The sequence below is a fragment of the Sturnus vulgaris genome, chromosome Z (assembly GCF_052056855.1).
Source record: "Sturnus vulgaris isolate bStuVul1 chromosome Z, bStuVul1.hap1, whole genome shotgun sequence".
In the NCBI taxonomy this organism is placed as follows: domain Eukaryota; kingdom Metazoa; phylum Chordata; class Aves; order Passeriformes; family Sturnidae; genus Sturnus; species Sturnus vulgaris.
The window spans coordinates 35,209,767-35,235,277 of record NC_142283.1 but is presented as its reverse complement, the minus strand read 5'-3'; the positions used below and the strand labels follow the sequence as shown (position 1 = coordinate 35,235,277).

At 39.9% G+C, this 25,511-nt stretch overlaps 1 protein-coding gene across 4 annotated transcripts in view; it reads left to right on the top strand.

Moving 5' to 3' along the window:
• The window catches only part of PCGF3 (polycomb group ring finger 3), a 55,758-nt gene extending 47,508 nt beyond the window's left edge, over positions 1 to 8,250 (top strand). For all 4 annotated transcript variants that reach the window (XM_088157401.1, XM_014887123.2, XM_014887127.2 and 1 more), the window contains 2 exons: positions 1,346 to 1,426; positions 2,856 to 8,250. In XM_088157401.1, the coding sequence (XP_088013527.1) occupies positions 1,346 to 1,426; positions 2,856 to 2,903 (129 nt within the window). In that variant the 3' untranslated portion in view covers positions 2,904 to 8,250. The remainder of the gene's footprint in view (positions 1 to 1,345; positions 1,427 to 2,855) is intronic.
• Positions 8,251 to 25,511: the final 17,261 nt, after the last annotated feature.

The window sequence follows — 25,511 nt, the reverse complement described above, 5'->3', positions numbered from 1 at the left end:
CAGTTGACTCTCAGCTTGACATCTCTCAATTCTGTATTGTGATGCTGATTCACTGAATTTCATTAAGACATTTCATCCAAATCAAATAATCTGTTTTCCAGTGCAGTGTGTTAACACCTTGCCACTCAAACTTGTCAACAGCCAATTAGCATCTCTGTCACTTTTCTTTCATAACTTCTGTACACTTCAAACTAACATTCTGTCTTATGGTTCAAGTATATCCGCAAACTTGCCAGTCTTCCTGAAACAAACCACGAATCTCGTCTTGGTTTCAGCGGGCTCAGAGGTCATTGACTTCTGGCTTTAGCCCAGCAGCTGCATAGCTACAAAGATTGTTCAAAAGGGGTTTTTTAAAATTAATTAATATTCTTTTGGTATATGCATGTCTAAGCACTCCTGTGCACTGTGCCAATCTGTAACTTAAAAATGTACTTGGTTTCAACTGAAAGAAAAGCTTTTCAGGAGTTTCAGTTCATTGTATATTCCTTTGTTATTCCTTAATACTTTCTTAAAAAGTACATAAATGGTCCGGTAATCATTGTACCAGTACCAAGTAATGTAGAAGGAGAATTTGAGCTTGTGGTCACTTGGTTGCTTGACACAGTCTATTCTGAGTTTGAGTTATTGCCATGTAAGTGGGTTACATGCATATTCAGTCCTTTCTGGGCTGTGGGGTAAAGCATTGTAATATAAGCCACCTTGGTGGTACTATTTTCATACTTATTCCCTGGTTTTAGTTCATGTTGAAATATTGTCGTTCAGCTGATTAGAATTCATTTGATCCTCATGCTTTTCTTTTGAGGTCCTCACTGTTTCTGGTATCAAGTTTTTTTTTAAACTGAGATAGAAAACATTGTTGTGTATCTATTAAAACCTCCTAAATATGGCATATGAGTATACGGCAGACTGTTTTTTTAAAAAAGTCTATCTATGTAACAATGCCACCTGACTGGTGTTAGGTAAAAAAACCTACAAAATCATAGTATACTTAATAGCAGCTCTCTTTGAGATTTCTGTGTCTTTGTTCATGTATTCAACCTTTTTAAAAGCATGCAAAGCTTTCAGGAAAGGACATTAGTACTGCTTGGGAAGATAAATCAAGTGGTTAAGTTCAGATCATACTGTATTTCCTAGGCAGGCATTGACATTGTCTTTCAGTATTTTATGTTGAGAGCAGATACTACCTTTTCTTTCCTGGTATGATTTTTGTCTGCAGGGCAACTGCAGGATTATCAGTTGCAGTATCTTAAGAGAAAAAAGGCTTGTCAAATGTGTAGTAGTATGTGAAATATGTTGTTTGGTGTATTGGGTCCCAATGAATTAACTGTAACCTTCATTTTGTCAGCTGGATATATTATGCAATGAAGAGATTCTTGGCAAGGACCACACGCTCAAGTTTGTAGTTGTTACTAGATGGAGATTTAAGGTAGGACACAATGGTTCAATGTAAATCATGAAGTGGCCAAATAAAATGTTTATAAAATAGCGTTAATTAAGAACGATACTGCAGTATACCTTTATTAAAGGTACTTTTATAAATATCTACTACAACATCCTTAGACACCAAGTATTTATTTGTTTCCAGTAAATGAAGGAAAGGAGAATTAAGTATTCATTGCAAGAGAAAAGGGAACACTGCATTACCTGTCAAATTGTTATCAAGTCTAGCAGAGGAAGTAGAAGCTACAAAAAGTATGATTTTTAACCCCTTCAGGCAGTAAGAATGAATAACAAAATTGAACACTTAGGAGGGAAGTCAACACAGAACAGAGTCAGTATACGGATGCATGGGGTTATTGGAACAAGAAGTTCATACTGGTAATGCAAAAGCAGCTCATTCTGACCATACAGTGTACACTGAGGTGAAATCACTCAGTGGCTTTGGAGGCATATCTAAAAGAGGTCCACGTGGGAGTAGAGAAATAGGTTTCTGTCTTGGAGTTAAAAAAGAATTGACCTGTGTTAGAGTCACAGGATAAAGTCAATGGTCAGTGTTAAAAATGCAGAGATTTCACAAGTGGAATCCTACTGAAATCTCTTTCATATGGTCTTTCTGAATGACCTGGAAATGGATTTGAGTAGTTCATTAACAGTTCAGTGACAATATTGTCATTATTTAGGTTAGTGACAGATTGATGATAAACTCTTGGATGAAGTCTTTACAGTTCTGAGTGACAGGTGATTAAGAAACACCTGAAGTTGAATGTAGGTATAGATCAAAGGATACGATGCATATGTTAGGGTTTTGTGGTGTAGCAGAGAGAATCAAATAGAAGGATCAAATCGATGAACACTTGTGTAGTCTACTCTTCACCTGTGAGAGATCTGTGTAATTGTGAGTCATGTGGAATGCAGAACTGTAAACTGCCTTTCCAGGTGAAAGAAGTGGTGAATGTAAAATGAAACTGAGACATGGAAGGTCCAGAACAAACAAGCTGAAGTAATTGTTTCCATGCGACACGGAACTCCATGCACAGGATGTTGTGGTTGTTAGAAGTTTGCCTATTCATAAAAAAAACCCAATAGATGCTTTTACATAAGAGGAATCAAGTGAGAGCTATTAAATGTGAAGTACCACATACCCTTAATGCTGCTTTCTAGACATGTCTCTAACTTCAGGAAGTTTTCCAAGATAATCAGATCTGCTCCTGAGATAAAGGGGAAAGATTTCTTTGTCATTTGTTTGAGCCCCACAGATGAAGTTACTCCTTGTCTTTGTCTTGGTGAATTTTTGACAGATCAGATAGCTGTTCTTGTCTTAATTTGAAGCTTTAGTTTATGACGCAGAATTTCTTCCTACTGCATAAATTAGTTCTGGATTTTTTTCTTAACTTACTGGTATTTCTGTCTTGCAGAAAGCACCTCTACTGCTACATTATAGACCCAAAATGGACTTGCTGTAAGGGAACTTTATTGTCCTTCTGGACAGAGCTTTTTGCAGAGACTATCATCTGGCACCTTCTTAGTGCATCACTAATCACATGACACAAACCAGCTGAATAATTTTGGAAGACTGGAGGGCTTTCATAGTGGACTGTCCTGAATATTTCTTCTAGGGACGTGTTACCTAGACTTCTGGGCAGACAATATTTATACCTTTTTTGTACGGAAGAAAGAAGTTTCAACTCAGCAAGACACTACCAGCATTAAGTTTACAGATACTGAAAACACTTCACAGTTCCATGTAGCTCAGCCTGATTTGTCTCTTACAGTTACACACAGAAAAAAAGTGTTGTGGGGTGATATAAATATGTTGCTTTTGACACCAAGTTGCATTTAGTTACTTCTTGCATTCTAAATCTTTAAAAACTATATTTTTGCAAAGTGTTATTGTCTTATATAGTATGCCTGATTGCATTGGCTTTATTCAAGTTATTCTGTAGAGCATTGAACATGCCTGATAATACAGTGGTTGGTGATAACTTATTACGCTGCATTGAAAACTTAAGAAAATCTGGGAAACCAATAAATTTGTCATTTTTGCCCAGTTATTGTTCTCCCTCACCTTGTGTTTTAATAAAGTTTTGATACTTCTGTATACATGTTAATTTGGTAAGACTAATATAAATAATTTCAGTTGATTATGTGCCGTGATGCATATTTTGCTATGGTATAAAATGCACCATGTAATGACAAATACTCACAAGTGCTAGATTTGTGAATTTCTTAAAATTAAACTTTTCTTATATATTTGTGGCTTGCAGAAATCAGTTTTTAATTTAGGGATAATTTGCTATCACTAGCTGTTGAAACAGTGGCTCTTGGACAACTTTGGGAGTATTGGCAGATTTTTCATTTCACTGATTAAAACTTCCTTAGGTACTATGAGTAGCTTTGAATTTCTTTAGCTGTTTTATTATGAAACCATAGCATTTTCCTTACATCAATTCCTAGCTTACATGGGGTGGGGAGGAAGGGGGAGTCAAGACAAGATTATTTTAGCACCTTTTGGCCTTAACTAGTAATTTTGCTTGCATCAGCCCTAATGGATGCAAGGTAATACACATTCATGTATGTATGGGTGCATACATCTAAATACACATGTAACTATGTATGTTATAGAAAGCACCCTCAATGGCACTTAGCAGGGCTCACTGCACTTTTTGTACGGATTTTTGAAATAATTGGCTTTTAAAATTCATTGTTGAAAGTGATTTCTGCAAGCTATATCCACTATGTATCATCCATAGTACGATTGTAAGAACATTTGTCTGGCACAGGTGTGAAGTCACTGAAAACAGTGTATGCCCTATTATTGCCAGCTGGAAATAGTTAACCTAATTTTTGGAAGAGTTTTCCTGTCAGCTGAAAATGCTAGTTGCTATTTCTGTTATTAAACCCTGTTAATTTTTGATAAATTGTCTTTTGATAAGAAGCCCTGCTTTCTCTTGCTGTGCTCCATTGTTGCTTCTGCTAGAAAGCAAGTATTACTTGATAACCAGAAGCTGATACTGCAAGAGATTTATCTAAGCATTTTAAATATTCGTCCTCTTGAGTTTTCAAAGCACTACATTCCTCAGCATAGTGCCCTTAATTTCCTTCTCTGGAGTCTTCAGTTCTCCTTTCCCAGCTCTGCTGCTGCTTGTGCTTACCTTTGACAACAAGGCTCCTTATTTTTGATTACAGTCACAGATGTGAGTAGGAAGGAAATTTAAAAAAAAAAAAAGTGAGCAGAGAATGAAAGGGAGCCTCCTGAACTGTGGAGATGGAAAGGAGAGCCACACAAAGGCCAGAACATGCTGCTGTCCTTGCAGGTGAAATTCTAAGATAGCTGCATTTGAATGTTTAGGTTAACACAGAACTCCACATCTGGTTCTTGTGTGGTGTTGTGTGTGTGTGCATGTCTGTGATTCATGGAATCAAATTTGGCTCCGATTTTGTCTTGCTGTTTGTGTATTTTCAGTATTTTTTCTGTCTTTAGCATTACTTGATCTGGCAGAAAAGAACAAATGAGATCATGTGTCTACCATTTTTTAAAACTGTCCGTGAAAGCAGTGAATGCAGGTGGTATGGATGTGTACACAAGCTGACATACTGGGCCTCTCTGGAGCTGTTTCTTACGTTGTTGTTACTGTTCTAGTGTAAGTAAGAGGCTGGCTTTGCCACTGAGGCACTGAGAATATGGACAGGACTGTAGGGGTTCCCATTCTGTGCACCCAGAGTATACACACAGTGGCTGCACCTGATGTAGACATAAAACTAAAGCTGCCAGACAGCATTCTGATTAATCGCCTTAATCAGAATATATATATATATATATATACACACAAACAAAAATATATATACATATACACATATAAATGAGATCTGTCTACCTCAAGTGTGTGTACTGCAGAAAATTTTTGTATGACTAGATATTGACGCAGTGCTGTTAAAGTACACTGGGATTTCATTGTTTCCTTGTGTACTTGAGCAACTGAGAAATTAATTACGAACGCAAATTCAGAAGCCTTCCAAATCTATCTCTTGCTGTAACAACTTACAATACAAAACTTAAAAGTTTATAACCATCTTTAGAATCACTTGAATTTGTTATGGTGCTATCAGTATATAGAAAACTGTTTGTATGGATACATAAATTCAAGCCAGTATTAATATCTATAGCTGGGGTTTTTGCTTGTAATTGTGTGTAACTGCTTTTGCAATGTGTTTAATCTGATAAAACCGCACCAGTAAAAAAAAACAAAACAAAAAAAACCAAAAAAAAAGACAAAACAAAAAAAAAAACACCAAAAAAACCCAAAAAACCAACAAAAAACCCAACAAAAACAAACAAAGAAAACCAAACAAAAAACCCCCAAACCAACAAAAAGTCCCAAAGTTACTCAGTTGTTTTTCTGAATCACATGTGATAACATCTTCACTACAAAAATTGCCCTTGGGAGTGGTGTAACTGTGTCTGTACCATATGTTAGTCTCACTAGAAGACTACAATGTATAGCAAGGTCTTCTATGGGTCAGAGCCTTGTTTAATTTCTGTGACACTTAAGAGACAATTTATATCAAGATTATACTGGCTAAAGTAACCCTGGTATTGTTCAAAGTTGAACTAAAATTTGGACTTGGCCATAGATATTTCTTAGTCCTGGTGAGATCATGGTAGTTTATTTTGGCTTTTGTGAAGATGCCATTACTGTGAAGTAGTTTTTACAATTTCTTATGCTGGTAAATAGTTGCAGTAAGGAAGTATCTTGTTGCATTATCCTCAGCAGCAATGAGACTGATGAATCACCTGGGCTTAGAGTCTCATTAAGTATACTTTCATTGAAAATAAAGAATTCAGATAAAATATATAATACTGAATTTAAGTAAGATTTGGGGGTTTAAATTTTAACTTTATAAAATTATTTATTCTATTTTAAGCCTTCTGTCTTATTTTACCATCCAAGTATTTTTGGTTTCAGTGGTCCAGCTTTATTTACGGGCATATAAAATGAAATTATAAGATGTTTTTACAAGCTTCTTCCTTTTACATTGAGTTTGAGTAGCTTTCATCTGTATGTTTTTGTTTTGTATGGATAAAGAGCATTACTTATGCTTTTGTGCAATAGGTTTGAACATGCATTTATTAGGCTTATGTTTAAATTGTAAATGTAGCATCTACTTACCATTACATTTAAAAGGAATGTAGATGGCTTTTCTCACTTGTTCAAATGGAGTTTTATTTGGGGCTGTTACTTGGGGGTGGGTGTGTGTGTTTTATGCTTTGTTCCATTTTTTATTTTAAGAGTGAAATGGGGGATTTAAAAATTCTGTAAGTACAAGAACTATCTGTCAGCAATATTTTAAAATAAACGATCTTGCAAGAAACCTTAATGTGAATTGTGGAAGCAATCGACAAGACTTGCAGCCTATCTGAAAATGTTTTGTGCCATTGTTAAGTCTGGTATATTTGTGTACCATCACACCTGGGAATATTTTTTCTATTGGTTGTGCAATAGTATACACAACATTGTCACTCAGGAGATATGGGACCATAAAAAATATCAGACTACATCTAAGATGGTGCTATTTTTTCCAATAGGCTATGAGCCTTTGAAAGCTTATCTGGCTCTTATTGTCTTTATAACAACACAGTCCTAGGGGATTTACAGATTTTTTTTTCTACTAGATGATAAATATAACTTGCTATTTTACAGCATTCTGCATATTACATGGAGATAAATATAATAGGAAAAAGCCAACCAGTCTGTACATCAGTGAGATGAATCTTAGGTACACATTTTGTACAGAAGGCTTTACAGAACAGAAAAATCAAGTTTCTGCTTTTCCTCAGGTAATCACTTCAGTTTGGATGTTTCACTGAAAATATTAATGCAACTTCAGTTAGTCTGTCTAAAGTTGATAACAGGGAAAGAAATTGTTCCACATACAAGTCTCCCTATATAAGATATAATTAGATGTTACTTGGGTCTTGAGATCTCTTCTTTGAAGAAAAAGCTGCAGAAAACAATATTAAAGAACGTGGAACAATGCTTCAATCTCTGCTCTAATCAAAACTTGCAGTCAGGATAAAAATTACATAGGAACTTGGGTCTTGTGGCAAGTCAACAGGTAATGTTTTACCTGTTTATTTATATACAAATTAAAGATACTACTCTGCTATTTGCTCTATATTTTATCCTACTTAAGAGTTTTTTGGAAATCTTTTGAAGCCACAATAACCTGTCTGTATCCTGGTGGTAGGGTAGGAATTAAATGTCCAATTCTATGAACATTTACATTGGTGGTTTTACTAATAACCTGAGTGGTTCCATCAGTGGGATCATTCATTCAAACAGAGGTATAGCTGAAGTAAGAACTCCTGAGTTTTGAATACTGATACTCCACTATTTTTGTTATTTCTGTTTGAAACTGAAAATATTGGTTTGAGAGAATCTTTTATTCAAGTGACTTATCTGGACAAATGGAACGTTTGTTCTTTCCTTCTGCAAACAGGATCATTTTGCAGTTAAGGGACAATTAGCCAGTGCAACCACTAAGCCTTTTATCCTCATATGTGGCATAATAAAGATTCTGGAACTGTCAGAGTGTAAAACCATATTTTTGGCTTAGCTTCATTTAAGAGTTTACAATTTTTTATGCTTTGTGTTGCTGTGTAATTTCTGTACTACTGGTGGCTAGTTTTGTCTGAATAAGCCTTTTGGGGATTAATGCTTAATGTTTTGATTTTATGATAGTGAAGCTTGTATCCAGTGTTTTGCCAATGAATATTATATGCTTGTTAATAAAAGCAGAGAAACTAACAAATGCTGTGAGGCTGGAAGTTTTTGTCCCATTCTCTCCTGGGAACATAAGGAACTAGCAGTCATCGTAGCACTGAATAAATGCAGTGTGAAACAGAGGTGGTGTGGCATTGCATTGTCATAAAATTTGCCTTTTACTCAAAACACAAGGATGGCCTAAAGTATTACTCCACTGCCAGAATGTCTGTGACAAGTGTGTATCAAGTAACACAAGCCAGATACGAAATTAAATGGCTTCAGTCAGCAAGAGGTAAAACAGCATTATCCTGGTGTCTTTATGTACTTGGATAAAAAGGTACTTACCTGATCTGTTCCTTTCAACCTTACTCTTACAAATGCCTGGTTGAGACAATGCAAAACAGATGCTACAGTAATTGAATTTCTTGCAGCATCTACATGTAGATGTATAGCATCTAGCAGTAATGTAGATATATAACTTGTGAACTGCTCTACATGTTGAGAGAGCAGCACCTTTATTTATGCTCTTGGTTTGTTTGGAACTGCCAGCAACTCCAGGCTGCTTTGAAGTCAGTTTTATTCATACATGTATTTTTTATTTGTACTGATATCACCCATGCATAATTGTCCTGAGGAAATTAGCTTCACTTACTAGCTTCATTGAAATATCAGTATGAGAGACTAACTGCAGAAAAGTCCCTTTGCCTGTGTACAGTCACTTAAAACTGAATGAAAATTAGCACTAATTCAGCAAGCATTACATTATGTAAGTATTCCATGCCTTTATTATAAGTGGTTCTAATACTTACCTGAACCTGTACTACTGGTTGCTTCCATCTATTTGTGAAGTAACCAGTGATGGGTCTGGCTCCCTCCCTTTTGTGAACATGGTGTTATTCTAATAAATAAAGAGTGAAAACTTTTCCGGTTTGACTGAAATTCCCAAGGATCACAAAAAGAAATTGTGCTACCTGTTGTGTTTGCTAGCCCTGAAAGCATAAACTTGCCCTACAGCCAGTAGGAGCTAACTACATTTCTTTCCCCAGAGCTAATACAATATGAAAAAGTTTTTACTGGTACTTCTTACTTTATATGTAACTGATATTTTCTTATTTTGCTGATTGACTATTCCGCTATAAAACATCGTTATTTTGAGTGGAATACCTCTTTTTGTGCAGTAACTTCTTTCTTGGGATTAGAGCAGTCAGAGAAAAAATCCGTATCAACTGAACATGTGGATTTAAGACAGATAAATTCAGCTGTTTAAACCCAGATGTAGACATAGTCATTCAGGATTCAATTGGTCTCGACTCAAGTTAGGCTTAATTCAGTGCCACGTATCAATAGAGGTATACTGCAGTGCAAATCCCTGCGTACCTCTGTAACAAGTCCCTGTGCATCTTTAATTTCCAACATCATCCTTGTTTAGCTTTTTATATTCTTGATTTTTTTAGTCTTCCTTTTGATTCTTTGAGAAAGTCAACCAATGATCCGGTGTTAGTAGAGAAAAAGGTTTGCAAGAGTGGTCTGAGAGATTTGGCTACTAAGAGGAAGATGTGGTCCACATCTGTACAGATATGTCCAGTCTTTCACATGGCAGTACACTTGCACTTGTCACTATGTAGAGGTGTTTTACTGAAGGTTTGAATTGGACATGTCTGTTCTTATTTCCATGGACACATCAACATGTGTGTTTTGTGTCGTGATTGCATGTTGATGTGTCCATGGTGTCCTGGTTTCAATTTGTAACCAACAGAAAACACCAATTTAGTGTAGTAGGTTTGATTCGCCAATTTCAATATACTTATTTCCTGCTGTGAGATAGGATTAGGAGCAAAAGCAAGGCGGGCTGAAAACTTAAACGGTGTAAGAAAACTTCTATTAACAACATGATAAGAAAATCCAGAATAAAGCCTTCACACCACCTCTCCACCCTTCTCCCACACCCTGTTCTCTTTCTCACTGACAACATATAGAAATACTTCAGTCAGTTACCACCTTAAAAACAGTCTTTTTCAGTTCACGCTAGAGAGAGGAGTCTCCCCTTGTCAGGCTATAGGGACTTTTCCACAAGAGAAAAAGAAAACAGTTCTCCTGTAGCTTCATTCTCCACAAATAACAGCTGCCCAGGAATCTGCAATGGTGAAAGTCCTCCCATCTTCATAACCTTCCCAGAGCTGTGCTTATGGGCCGTGTTAAACTCATGCAGTATTACTTTTCAGGATGACCTGTTCGAAAACAGAGGTTCTCTTCATCCATCTTTAAAATCATTAGTCTTCTTCTTCCCTTGAGGCAAAGGGTCTTCATCATTCTCTCTCTCTTCATGCATGGGTACCTTTGCTCATGATCTACAATTTCAACACTCCACCCCTCATGTCTTTCTCTACGGTTTATAGGAATCTTTTGTGTATTACAGTCCATCCCCATAGCTTACAAAAGGATTTTCAGCCTAAATTCATGGCATCTCCTCATTCTCCTTCCATCTGGGACCTGACTCCTGCTTCACTGACCTTGGTGTCTTTTCTGTTCTTTTTTCTCTCTCACTCAAGGGAGGATTGAGAAAGCAAGCTTTATCTGAGCATTGAAAGAGTTAAGATCTCACACAAGGAATACAGAGGCTTCGGCCAGGCCATGCTAGAGCTGTGCCAGGATCTCAGGAGACTCGGGCCATGCTGGGAGGGGCTGGTACAGGATAACAGGGGCCTGGGCCAGAAACAGCAGCGGCTGCTCTGGAAAGGGTGGGGAGAGGAATGGCTGGGACTCAATCAGCCTCCCTGGGCTCAGCTGCAGCACCTGCTGCCACCCCTTCTCCCTGCCAGGTCATGCCAGTTCCCCACACAGGGAGCCTGGCCCTGTCCATGGCCACCCCATCTCCCTGCCGGGCCATGGCAGCTCCCCACACAGGGAGCCTGGCCCTGCCCCGCTTCCAGGCCTGCAGTGGAGCCAGGCCTGGGCCCAGCTACCTGCACTGCTGCCAGAAAAGGATTGGGCCCTTCCCGGGTTTGCTCACTTAAAAATGTGAATTCGCGGAGGCGGACCAAATTCTCCAATTGGTTTCCCAGGCTGTTAACAACTAAACCGGCCTCCAATTGGTCCCATCAAGTCACAGAGGCAGTTCTCAGGGAGAAAACTTCCCTGGATGCCCTCTTCTAAGTGCCAATTAATGCAAAGCCAGCACACATGGAAATAAGAACAGAACAAAAATGAAAGCCATTGGCCTCAGTACAAAGACTGATTGAGTAGTTCCCATGATGAGATGTTGCCATTAAAGCCTTGCCTGTTGTTTTCTGCCCCTGTTTGTAGGTTGCAATTGTTTCTTCACAGACTTGAAGAAAGTGAAACTTCATTCTCATTAAATTCTTTAAGACTATTTGTTTACTTTTCTTCTGCTTTGATAGAAAAGTCACTCACTGTCCCTTGTGTAGATCCTTGTTCCAAGAGAACACAAAGGCTTTGATTCTGGGTGCTCCAAGGCTGTACCATATGACAGTTTCCACTGCTCTTGGGAACAGTGCTGACTGCTGATGCAGCAAATAATGTCTCTATTTCTGGTCTTTTCTACTGGTTCTCAGCTGGATCCAGAGCAGAAGTTCTGCTTTGGTGTATTTTGTAATACAATACATTGTCCAAATGTTTCTGTTTTCCCATTTAAGCAATACCTTTGTAACCAGCTGCAATGGATTATATTAGCATTACTTGGATTGTTTAAATGTATTTTGTTGTTTACAGAAGTGCCTGGAAAGAGACTAGGGCACGAGTGAATCTGGATGTCAGGTAGAATGTATCCCTTGGGCCTGCTCTAACACCTCTGGAAAAGATTCCTTTCTCTGCTTCATGTCAGTGTTATGGACTGCAGCTGCAACATCTGAGACTTGCTGATTTCAGCTGAAATGCTCGGCTTTGAGGGTCTCTCTAGATTTTATTGCAGCCATTGCAATGGGCATTGCTTAAAAATGGTTAATGCTGATTTGAAACACAGACGATGAGTTGTTTTTTCTGGATCCTCTGGCACTGGCACCTCAACAGATACTGTGTGTTGTGACTCAAGAGAAACCAGGCTTCTCATTCTTACTACTGTCTCCTCTTTCCCTAGAAAACAAGCAATCCCAAGTCTGTGCATTTTAATATGACAGGGACTGTTGCACCATTTCTCTCTTCAAGTGTTTTTTGAGATTAGAGTATTCTTTACAGACAAGGTTGTCTGTTCAGTCTCACAAGGTCTCACAAATAAATTTGCTAGTATTAATCAGAATGGCTGGAGGCTAAACAGGTGCAAAGAGTTGCTAACAGGGCTGTGATGGGCAGCTGGGGTACCTTGCATTGCCGTAAACAAAGTTCACAGGTCTGAGACACTAGATGGGTCCCACCTTTAGCATCTTCCATAGCTCATTGGCATCTTGGTATTGTTTGTCTGATCTCTGAGGATCCTTCTTAAGAAAGTGTGCTTTCAACTTGCCTTGGACCTCATCCTCTTGCTTCATTGGCTTTGGTGGGCTGACTGCCTTTGTTGCTGCACTGTGGGAGCTGTTCCTGCTGGATATGACAAGACCTCATCTCTCCGTCTTTCCTTGTTCAGTTACTCTGATGTTGCACATTGTGTTGTAAGCAGTGCAGGTACAGTACAGTTTCCTGCTTCACACTAGCAGCAGGAGCCAGTTCTGCTAGTGCTGTAACAATCCGCCCCCATCATGGAGGAGCAAAGAAAATTCTCTGTGAATAAAGCAGGACAAACTCAAAGGTTCAGTTATTCCTAAAAACAAGAATAGAACCAAAACAAGGTTAAACATTGATAACAAAAAAAATTTATATATTTTATTTAACAGTTAAAGAGATAAAGAGAAAGAAAAGTAGAGAAAAGTTAGAAAAAGCTAAGGTTACTTTAAAAAGTATAGTATAACTCACCACCACACTGTTGCTACCTTTTTTGCTGCTAATACCATGTAGGGGCAAAGCAGTTTGTGCCTTTTTTTCCTTATTTTCTGCCATTATCTGTCTTCTCCAATCTCAGGAGCAGCTTAGCTGGAAAGCAGCTGCCTGTCCTCTGAAATGCAGGCATGTTGCCCAATCCCCACAGTCGAGCCTTGGTCCACTCATTGTGCTCTCACCACAGAAGGCAGGAGCAGGGAGATGGGGGCGTTTCCACAACTCACTCGTGACTTGGATCCAAGGAAGAAGGATTGCAGGGTTCTCCTAGGCTGCAGCATTGGCTCCTGGAGGCCTCGAGGTGTCCCACAGCAGGTGGTGGTGGTGTGTGGGGGAAAGCGAAGGTCAGAGATTCTGCCCTTCCCTTTCTTCATCACACTTTTGCTCAGGTTTTGCCTTCCTTTTTATGGGCCTCAAGCTGGACTGCTCACAGTCCATCCTGCATGTAGTTTTCAGGCGTTCAAAACAGATTTTAGTAGGCAGACATAATGATGAAGTACTTTTTGTAGCCTTTCTCTTATTATCTTATTACCTGTGCTGGCACAGGTACTCATGATGTTAAAAATTATCTACTTTTTTCTGTATTTTGTACTGGAATTGGAGAGGAGACTGAATTTATTACTAATGAATCATTATCCATAGTTCATGGAATCGGTAAGAAATGTGTGTAGACTAACACACTAAGTGCCTGGAACATACAAAATATAATTATTGTGGCTGTGGATCTGAAAGGACAGCCACTGTTACATGATTGATGATAGACTTAATTTGAAGTCAAAGAAAAAATCCTGAATTCTACAGGAGATTTCTGAAGGTCATCAAGAAGGGTAAGCTGACTGTGAAACAGTGAAGTCTGTGCTTATGCAGTGGAAAAAATATGGGCTTCACAGGGGTTACTTGGGATGTCTGAGAAGTCTATACACTTCTGAGTGCAAAGTAATTGGAAAAGGACACAGTGGGAAAGACAGATGAGTTGGGAAATGCCTGTTCCAGTGCATGAAGTTGCTTTGGATTTTGTGTCGTTTACCACTTAATGTCTTGTTGTATGTTGGAGGTGTTGAGTGTGTGTCCCTGCACATTTCCTGGTGACCCAGCAGCCCCAGTGCAGAAACCGTGCAAGAAGGCCTTTACTGGGTCCTTTGGCTGTGAGAGAGTCAGGTTCTTGGTTAGAAAGGAGGCTCTGAGGTGGCCTGTCACATCTGGAGGGGAAGAAACTGTGTCCTGGGATGTTCCAGGGTCATTGGATCACCTCTGAGGTAATCAAACACCCTTGGGAGAGGTAAGCACTGGAAGTAGCAAGAAGGGTATCCAAAGACAACCGTGAAGCTTTATGGATGGCTCCAGCCAGCCAGACTCATGGAAAAGAAAGCATATATTTGAGAGAATGGGTATGCCATGCTATCTAAGTAACAGCTAGGATGCAGTCATTAACTGGGAAGTCAGTGGTCCACCTATCATCCATCTGGCCTCTCACAGATCAGCTTTATCAGAGATGCATGTAGCTATTTTAAACTTAGTACTGATCCAGAGCCAATGTCAGCTAGATCCCACCCATCTGCTGGCAGGAACTCACAAGAGCTTTAGGAGTACATGTCTGCAAGATTTCAACACGAAAGCAGGCACAACTTGGCATTCTAAGTCCTCAAAGCTTTATACAGTGTTCAGGCTCTTTACTTATTCTACTTCTGTAAGTTTTCCTGGTCTTGGAGTCCAGAAATGGTGCTGATTGTTTTGCAACTGGATTTTCCTGCAGTTTTTTTTTCTTTATCAAAGGATTCCTTGGTTTTCCCTTGCTTCTCCTGTTTCACATTAGGGCATCTTGTATCACACTATGGCAGCTCCTTTCCAAGTGTTTTTTTTTTGGTCTGGTTCATTCAATGATTATTAATAGCAACAGGGCAGTGTTGGTCTGCTCAGCTGACCACCCTTGAAGCTAACAATTGGGCCAAGGCAATGGTGGATCTATTCTCTGCAGCATAGAAGCAGTTAGAAATCCCCTTATAACTACAGCGTCTAGAGATCTACAGATCTCGGAGTAGTTGATGGGGTAGATGATGGCTGCAGATAATGTGATGCAGTAGGGACAGCTGACTTTGTTACTGTACACTAGGCTGTATACTAGCATCTCTTTTACCATTAGAATTGTAATTCAAGAAACCTCTTGGCTTTATTCTCCACTGTGTGTAAACCTGACTTCTTGATAACAGGCATGAAAGCTGAGTTATATGGACTTTCCTTAAGACTCATACATCTGTTTTTTGTCTTACTGTGCAATGGGTCTATTTGAAAATTCCTCACTAGCTACTTGCAGATTGTTTCAGAGCAGCCAAAGTCATGCACAACATGTAGCAAAATAAAGAGATGCTGAGCAGCACACTGCTCGCAAAACTGTTTGTTAGGGAAGAGCAAAGTTTTGAGCAACACAGGCACTTTTGTCTAGGAACCAAAGACAAAACAAAAGCTCAGAACTGGCACCAGCAACAAAACATGTGGACTGCAGGTGCTTGTGTGTGTTTGTGTGTGCTGGGGCCTCTGAGCTTCAGCTGTAGTCATTCACAGAAAGCATTTACTCAGTACAAGGTGGACTGAACTCAGGCTCCTGCCTGTCCAACAGCTGAACCCCAAATCCAAGTCTCTTCAGTTGTTGTTGATGGGCATACATGCCTTGGAGGCCACAGCTCCATTCCAGCTACTGGTATGACCAGCACACACACATCATTCACCATGCCCCAGACACCTGCTTGCAGAACTACTGAGTGCCCCTCACATAGGAAGGGGGTAGGAAGGAGTTCACTATGAAAGATGAGACAGATGCACACTAGGTACAAGGCACAGTAAGACGTAGGTACTGAGAAGCTGACTATTTACACAAACCTGGTCCTTTTAAATCCCTTTACAGCTCTGTTTTCATATGGGTTTTTTTATCCCTCAAATCACCTAAGTCTGGCCCTTTTCCTGCCTTTGTTTTCTCTCCTGTACATCGCATAATAAGTCCTATGCAATCCAGAACTGCTTTTCCCCTTATTTCATAAAACTTCTCATAGCCCTAGGCAGCAAATCCCCTCAGACATCTGATCTGGAGAGCTGCTCTTGAATGACTCATGAGGGTGGGTATGACACCTGAACTTTGGGCTGATGGTTCTCATGGGACAGCCCTCAGAGGGGTCAGATGAGACTCCTCGAGAGTTATTAATTTTCCTGCCATTGTGTCCCTGTGTCAGAATTAAATAAAGGCTAAAAATAAATCATCCTGGTGCAAAAGTGATTGTTTTTTGCTACTGTGGATGTGCAGAGTGGCAGGAGGGGTAGTAGACGAGTTGATTGCAGATCTTGCTCACTTCTCTTGTTAGAAAGACTGGACAGGATACTCACTGCTGCAAGCTATCCTTAAAGTACAATGAAGCACATCTCAGCTCAGCTGCAGTCAGACTTTGTGTGTTTATGAATTTTCCAAAGTATTTTAAAGCTTTTTAAAGCCCACCACTACTTTGTAGAAGAGAAGAAGAAACCTATTACTTTTAACACTACCAGGCATGCCTATGTTAAATAATTCCTATATCTTACAATGTGGTGGCAGTGCTCACCTTTGCAGGAAAAACAATTCTTCCTGGAAAGCCTCTGTAGGTGATCATCATGAGGTTTGGTAAGTGCTTTGCACAGATTTCTCTCCTCATGTGTTCTTCTTTGCTGGGGATGGAATATATTTCTTCAGGGCAAGAATAAAGGATTATAGCTGGCAAAGTAAAGTACCAGCTGAGCTGCCCACAGGCTTTGAGTGCACTAACAGCACTGTGGCAGCTACCTCATGGCTTTTCAAAGCAACAGGCTTTCTAGACTGACTGGAAGTGGGGTCACAGTCAGGGGTAGACTGTTGTGAAATGTTGCAGGGGGGAGGACTGACATTTAGGGAGCACTTAAACTAATGGCTTTTTTTATGCTATATCTCCTCCTGGTTTACATTCTGGGGGAATGTCCATGCTCCTGCTTTCAAAAGTCAATTTTCTTGAGCTAATTGTGGGTTCTGCAGGGCACATCCTAGTCCACAGAGTGCAAAAAAAGCTGAGTTTCGTTTAATGTGCTGTTTGATGTCTTCTCTTCATCCTGGTCAGCCTCGCTTTTCTCTAACCATTTTGTAAAACTTCCCTCATCCAGCCATGCTTTTTATGTGCAGTCTGTGGGCATAAAGGTACTTCAGTAGATTTGGCTCACTGATTACAGTATTGGACAAAATGGGGACAGGACAAGCAGTAAGTTTGGAAGTATTTAGGTAAAGCTGACATTTTCCAGATTTGCAGTAGAAACAGACTATGAGTCTAAGTCAGATTAGTCCTGGAGGTCTGGATCATTTTGGAGCTCCTTCCAGGCTTTCATTGGCTTTCTGGAACGTAGCCTACAGCTTCTCTTTGCAAGACAGTCTTTCCAACTGCTTTGCACCAGGGGGAACCAGCAGTGTATGCAGAATGTTTTATGCTGACATAACGAAATATTTCAAGGGCACCTCAGATGGCTGAGCTGGTTATAAATAGTACTGGAGAAAAGCTGCATGAGAGAGTCACAAAAACCACTCCTAAAAATCTCTGCAGGGAGGTATTTTTAAAACCCATCCACTGCAGTTTCATTAGCACCACCTGTCTTACATTTGGAGGAAGACAAAGATGATGTTCTCCAAATATTTGTGATATCCTAAAAAGCAATGCATGCTAGTCATTAAATATTCATAGTGTCCCTTCATATTCAAATGTTTATTTTTTTAAGCCTGCAGTTGACCGTTGCCTGCCTTAGAGAGACACTTGAGGACTGCAGGATTCTGTGAGATTCCATAGCCAATATCTGAAGCAAATTAACTGTTGACCATAGGAAACTTTCAGTTGAGATGTCTGCAATAAACTCAGCTATGGGAAACAAGCAGAAAATCCTGTATATTTCATAGTTGCAAATTTTATTTAACTTTTCAAATGAATATTTGAAATTATGAGAAGATAGTAGAAATGTGTAAAATTCAGGGGGCTAATGGAGTAATACATTAGCTTTTTAATGAGTAGAAATTCTCCCATCTGATCTAGGGAGCTGGCAGGGGACATTTGAAGCATACTGTAGCTTGGTGGCTGCTCAGCAGATTTAGTTAGGAAGAATAAATGGAAGATTTGAGACCAGTTAGACTGGTCCCAAAACAGTTACTGAAATTTTCCTCAAGATGTGAACAAACTTTATCAGACTTCCTCCTGCTTCAACCACCCTTACTTTCAGACCTAGGACTTCAGCCTGTTACAGTAATGCAAGGTAATTCCTGGAGAGATTCTTTTCTATGGCACGTCTAGTCCACATCCCAGCTTTTCTTATAAGTGAAGAACTGCAGTGGTTCAGTTAAACCAGGAAGTGGCACTGTTTGAAAGCAATGAGAAATCAAGCCTGCTCTGCAGCTCCCGAAAAGGCAAACTCACAAGGAGACAGATAATGGGGTGGGACAGTGGGATGGAGTGTTTAACCCAACCACCTGTGAATGTGAGGCTGTGAGCAATCTTTATGTATCATTACATCTACCCTGAACCCTCTGTGGGGGTCACCTCCATTCAAGATTTAGCCATGACACATAATGACAGAAATAAAGAATCACTGTTTTTTTCACTTCTTGCCCTTCAGACCCTCTTCCAGAACACAGATAATTCGGCAGGTTCTGTCTTGCAGTGCCTATGTCTTTTAATGTTTCAGAAGGTACAACATGGAGAAGAGAAGACATGCAAGCCCAAGTTGTTCCCTTATAGCCTCAGATCCCTTCTGGAAAACCTTTTCTTCTTTGGAAAAAAAAAAATCGGAAATAATACTGAGAGATTGACACCTACAAAATTAAAGATGTGTCTCGTGTTTTGAATGGACATCATGGTGCTGCTGTTCGGTACTATTACCTGTGAGACAAAAGAAAGCACTTGAAAATTTTCAAGTCATAAGACAGTGACTTAACTCTTAGAAGTTGTGATTCTTGCTGAGAGAGGAAGAACCTCTCTGTCCCAGGGAGCATATACTTCATAGCTTCTCCTCTTGTGGGCCACTGATGTAAACCTTAACATTTCCCAAAATGATCAAACACCAAGCAGTCATGTCCATAGCAGCCTCTGTGTGCTGCCTGTTGGATCTTTTCCTGTAATTTGATGGCAAAGAGCTGATACATGACTGCTAGAAGGAAGACACCAGCAGCCATTGTGCAGCATTTGAACTTTGGAGTCACCAGCTGTATTTCTCTGAGACTAAATTTACAGCAGTAATTTTTGGAAGTTATCGAAGTTCACTACCTTGTAGAAGAAATGTCCATTTTCCTTTCCTCTCCTTGCCTTGTCTTTTGGACAATTATGCTCTAGGTTATGCCATGTTTTGATAAACTGACTGACACGCAGCTCCGTTAGGTTTTCAGAAGGAAACAGTTCTTTGTTTCAAGTGTCTGTGAAGTTGCCCAGCAGCATGGTGCCATCATATTCCAATGTCACCTTGGAGAGCTCCAGGGTCTGGCCAGTGGGCAGGTGTAGGCTGGAGGAAAACTGAGCAAAACTCCCCCTCTGCCATTGCAGAGATTTGCATCACCGTTCTGTGCAGATTATCTGTGTTTTTTACACTGTGGCTGCAAAGATTATGGGTGCATCTGTCAGACCCTCTAACAGAAGTGACCTGGAAGATGAGTATGTGCATGGACACTGCTGATATATTTCTCCCATGACCCTGTCAACACTGGTTCGTATTGCCCTCCAGGTATGTAGAAGTGGAAAGGTAAAGCATTAGTTAAGACTGAGGTATTGTCATGAACAGCTTTTTCTGATCTTGGTTTCTAGGCCATTTCATTCATTCAAATCTGCTGTTGTATTGTCATGGGTTATTTGAACAAAAATTTGTGTTAGATTTCTCTTAGAGAGGCAGCTGAAACAGCTAGCTCACCACCCAAACATTTTCAGTGTTAATATTTCTTCTGCATTCCCCGACCTGCCAATATAAACTGCTACTGAGGATCTCCTAGCAGAGCTGTAGTAGTAAACATATAATTCTTTTGGCAGTCTGTAGCTGTTTTATAAATTGAGACAAACTAAAGTATATAAGCATTTCTGAGTAATATATTGAGGTTTCAAAAAAATCATCCATCCGTTTTGGATCATTTTTTACTAAATAAAATATCTTTTGTTAAGCAAAAAGGCGGTCCAAAAGGGAAAGCTGATACTTTAGTTATATAAAAAATCTTCAGTATTTCTTGCTACCTATTCATCTCTTACAGTTCTTATGAGAATACTCATATCTCCTCCTGGGAAAATACTGCATTTAATTATAAACATGTATAACGGTAGTGCAGTGACTCATATTTAACTTTCCACTCCCATATAACCTACTTTGGGTGATGCATTTTCAGCACATGAGGCATTTAAGACTTCTGATCCAGGGATATTTTTATACAGGAATTGCTGTATCTGGTTCTGGGAAAACCTGTGGTTTCAGACTTTCTACTCAATGCTGGAATAGAACTGCTTTCTCACAAGGCTCCTTCCTCTGGAGCGAGACCAAGGCTGGGGAGGGGTCTGAACCACAAGTCTTATGAGGAGAATCTGAGGGAACTATAAGTGTTTTACCTGGAGAAAAGGAGGCTCAGGGGTGACCTTATCACTCTCTACAACACCCTGAAAAGAGGCTGTAGCCAGGGGGAACCAGCCTCTTCTCTCAGGCAACAAGTGACACAGTCTTAAGTTGGACATTAGGAGTTCCTTCAGAGAAAGAGTGATTAGACATTGGAATGGGCTGCCCAGGGAGGTGGTGGAGTCACCTTCTCTGGAGGTGTTTGAGCTAAAACTGGACATGGCGCTTAGTCAAAGGAGTCTTGATTGGTCAAAAGCTTGGGCTTAATGATCTCAGAGGTCTTTTCCAGCCTAATATATTCTGTTATTCTGTGCCTACACTGCACCATCCATCCCCAACCACATCACTGGGCCACCATAAAATTTACCTTTGACAAAATCAAGGTGCTTTCTTGGAATTTTGATACCCCAGACCAGCCTCTTCCCACTGTGAGGAGCAAGGCAGGCACCTGCTGACAGGGAAGACGGAGGCTCTGTGAGGGCAGCTGGCTGTTCTGGCTGCCCTTGGTTAATGCTACGAGCCAGTCCAGCTGGCAGGGTTACCCAAAGTACATTAGCGAAACTACTTCTGCACCGATCAATGACTTTATCCCTCACTTAAATTCCATTACTTAATTTTGGAAGCCGCAGCCTGAAAGTCAAACTGCAGTAATGTAATTTGGGTGGATAATAAAAGAGGAAAAAAAGCAAAACCACTCTTACAAATAGTCAAGAAACATCTATTTTATGTAATGCTATGAAATATGTTATAATATCCCTTAATTCAATGCAGAATAAAGTTTATTAATCTAAGTTAATTTTTCTGCAAAGTTGTGCATTCACCCTATTTGAGGGTGCAAGCATTATCTTATTGCTTTATTAATGTAGAGTATGTCACTGCACGTTCCCCAGCTATCTTCTTTACTCTGACTCTTTATATCTTTGCTTTGCTTAGTCTGCTTCCACACATCAGGACAAAATAGAGAATTACAGTTGCCTCAGGAGAGACAGTTTCTACCTTAAAATTTATGGCAAAATGAGTCTTCTGCAAGTGGTCTGACAAATATGTTCTCTTTTAATTAAACTTTTTAGCCTATCAAGACCATGGAAGCCAAGCTGGTGATTTAGAACAGGGGAAAGTACCACTGCATATTTTGATACCTGTACTTCTTCTGTTATATACCTTAGAAGGACTAAGCATGAGAATAGATCATCTTTATTGTACTGCTAGGCTGTAAGAAATTGATAAAAATACCTGGTTTTGTTTCAGAAAAGTTGCACTGGATTTTAAAACATACTGTTCATTGATTTACAGATAAGATCTCTGGTTAGGAATAGTGCTTGTCTTCTATTCAATCTTCTATGGAATTTGCAATTGAGTGGATGGGGTCCTCACATTGTCTTCATTTCCACGTGGACAAGAGACACAGAAAGAAGCTCACAGATTGGAAGAACAAATCATTTCAGTTTTCAATCGTCAGTATATTTTTGGAGCCTTGTTCTTTCACAAGAGAAATAAGTAAAAATTTTGTCACAGTGTGGATTAAATGGGGGACAAGTGTGGAGTTCCTGACAGCTCTCTGCTGGGGAAAGAGAGAGTATTGCTATGACAGACTAATTATAAAAATTATGGGGAAGTGATATCCCTGTAACACATTTGGATGCAAGTTCTCTTGAATAGAACATTAATTTTACAGATTGAGTCCAATCATGTAGCATGGCTCTAAGTGAAATATTGTATTTCGCACTTTTTTGTTATTGCTTGATGTGTCCTTGTCTTGTGGCATCTGAAATCCCAACACAGCTTTTGACTAAGAGAACAATTCATGTCTGACTTGGCTGAGCAGTGTGGCCAAACCTGTGGCAATCTGCAGTGGAGCCTGCCAGTACTCTCTCATTCCATCATCAGGAAGACAGGAATGTTCTTTTCACATCATTCTATTCCGGTGGGGAAAGAAAAAATTTGGGAAGAGCTGGGGAAGAACATCCTCTACAGACACTTTGTCACAAGGACACTATGTCCCTTTGGATTGGTACAGAATGAAATTCCTCCAGGGTCTGCAGGCTGACAGACAAAGACTTAGACACTAATGCTCCACTGAGCTCTGGCTGGCTTTAAATTTCACCTTCCCTTTGGCTCCCTCCTCCCCCACAGGCTGCTGATGTTGCTGTTTTAAGATGTTAATTAACATCTTCTACAGAAGCAGCCGTGTTTCCACCTGATGGAGACACGGCTGCTGTTGTATTCATTCGGTTTGAGCCAGAGGCTTGGAGGACGTTTCTGAGGAAATGACCCAAGGCCCTGCCTACCGGTTTCTCTGGCTCATTAGGTAACAGATTGAACAGTCTTCCAAAAAAGAGTTAATAGCAAAGTAACCTAGACTGGCATCTGCAGGCCAGCAGTTGGAGGCACAAACTGTACGATCCTTCTTGCAAGCATTTTGGTTAGTCATCAGCAGCTCTGATCTGCACGTGTCTGATTCCTGAGACCAAGAAGTTGGAGAGGGCTGCCTGGGATGGCTCTCCTGGAACCACACAAGGGGAGGTAGAGAGAAAGCTACTTGGAAATCTTGATAGTCATGTCAACAGGGAAGAATTTAATTTAGCAAAACCATGAAACTATTCTCCCCTTCCTGACAAGGACCCTAATGCAGCAATCTCAGATTCACTGCACAGTGTGTGTGCAGGGCACATTATGGATGAGGGCAAATAGCTACAAAATTTCACTGATAACTCTGCAGGGTGCTTCAGGAGATTGGCCACTTCAGGCTTCTGATTCTTGTCTGATAACTGAATTTGATTTGCCATCACACTCATGAGATCTGGTTGAATGTTCTTCCCTCCCACCTTGGGAAAGTAGAAACTCTGAGAGGGAGAAAAGGAAATTTTCCTAGTTCATCTAGAAGTAAAGATTTCAGCCTCTCTCATGCCATGATAATATATGCTGTAATTGTCCATCACTGCTAACACGAGGCAGCTTAAAGTGCACATGAAAATGGAAATAAAAGAGACAGAGAGACGCCCTTGTGCCTTAGGACCTCAACTGCTCACAGCATCCCTTTCTGCTTTAAGCCTGTCTCTGGCACAAACTGAAACCATTTAAGTGTAAAATTTTGAAACTTCTGGTGAAAATGGAGTGCTTATCAAGGGGGAAAACAGCTTGGTTTATTATCAGACAACAGCCAGAAGTTACTTGTAAGACATGGGACCTGTGCATTTTGAGGTTATATGGGAATGATAATTTTTTTCTTTAGAAGAAAATGTAGGTGAGAGGAAAATAGCATTACTTGATTGAAACTTAGAAAATGACTGTAGCTTAGCTAAGATGCTGATGAACCCACTGCAACAGTTCTGTTCTGATTTGTTTCCTACAGTGTGCCAGAGCCATCTCTTGGCAGGATTATAATTATATTGTTTTTAATTATGTCCACCTTTTGATGTTATTGATTTTGTAAGGTGCTACTATTCCAGCATGCTAGGCTTTGTAATCTATAATTAGATAGGTTTGCACATGGCCTAGAAAACATGTTGCAGAGAGTGACTACAGTGTCACCAAGAGTTATTTACCCTGTAAATGCCTCCTTCCTTCAGGTGTTAATTCTACTCCCTTCATGTCCTGTACTGCTGTCTCCAAGATGCTGTGCTAATCTGGTGCATAAGGAATACATTAAATTACAACAACAGTTAACAGATCAGGGAAGCAAGTTGTAGTTTACATCTGGACTAGAGTTATGTCAGTACATACTTACCTAACTATAGATCAATAGTTCCAGTGAGCTGTCATGGAAAGTTGTGCAGAGAACTCAAGATTTATTCACCTATACAGGAAGATAATAATTATGTTCTCTATAGTGTCTTCCACTACTTGTGTAATAATTCTGAAAATGTGAAGGTTTTGACTACTGCTGAGTACAGAGCTGGTGTTTTTGGTGTATCATCAGCTAAGATATGATTCCTGAGGGGTTATTATTAGCTCAGATACCATAATTTTAAATATTAAATTGATGGCATTATTTTCCCCACCCATGTGCATAATTTTATGCTTATCCACATAGAATTTAATCTGCTTTTTTATTGTCTAGTCACTTGATGCTACCAGATACATATGCAAAGTCAGCTCTTGTCCGGATAACTATGATTAGACTATTGAAGTTTCTGGCCTCCCTGCTTCTCTTCTGACCTTTTACAATAGTCCTTATTTGAGAATGTGTTGAACAGCAAAGGTCATTGATACACATCTCTCTTGAGATTTTCCTCAAATGAAATAAACCCCCACTTTATCCTGCTCTTCACCTTCTCTCTTTTAACTATTTGTATGAGGGCTTTAGCCTGCCATCCCACGGTAGAGTTGTTTTTCTCAAGGGCTCTCTTGAAAGCTACCAGAGCTATTTTAAGTTGGCATGTTTAGCAGGCCATCCCAAGAACACAAATAAATTAGTAAGGCACCTATTTCTTTCACAAACACCACTGTGAGCTGTTCTTAGTGCCTGTGGTTTATCCATGTGACTACAAGCTGTGTTGGTTAGAAGACTCTCTGTGAATTTGACAAATACAGAGTGTTTGCAGGCCCATGACTCCCCAGGTCTCATGGCTCTGGCTCTTGGTGACCTGGTTGTCTCTAGAGAGGTTCCCAGTCAGCAGCAGAGTGTGGACATGTTAATCAAGTCAGATAAATATAGATTTCCCTGAGAACACGCTGGGAAGAAAATCAGAGGGAGAGGTGGACACATAAGACCTTCATTGTCCTTTAGAGCTCGGGGCAAAAAGGAACAGAGGAGCTTTCAACTCTCTGCTATGAGTG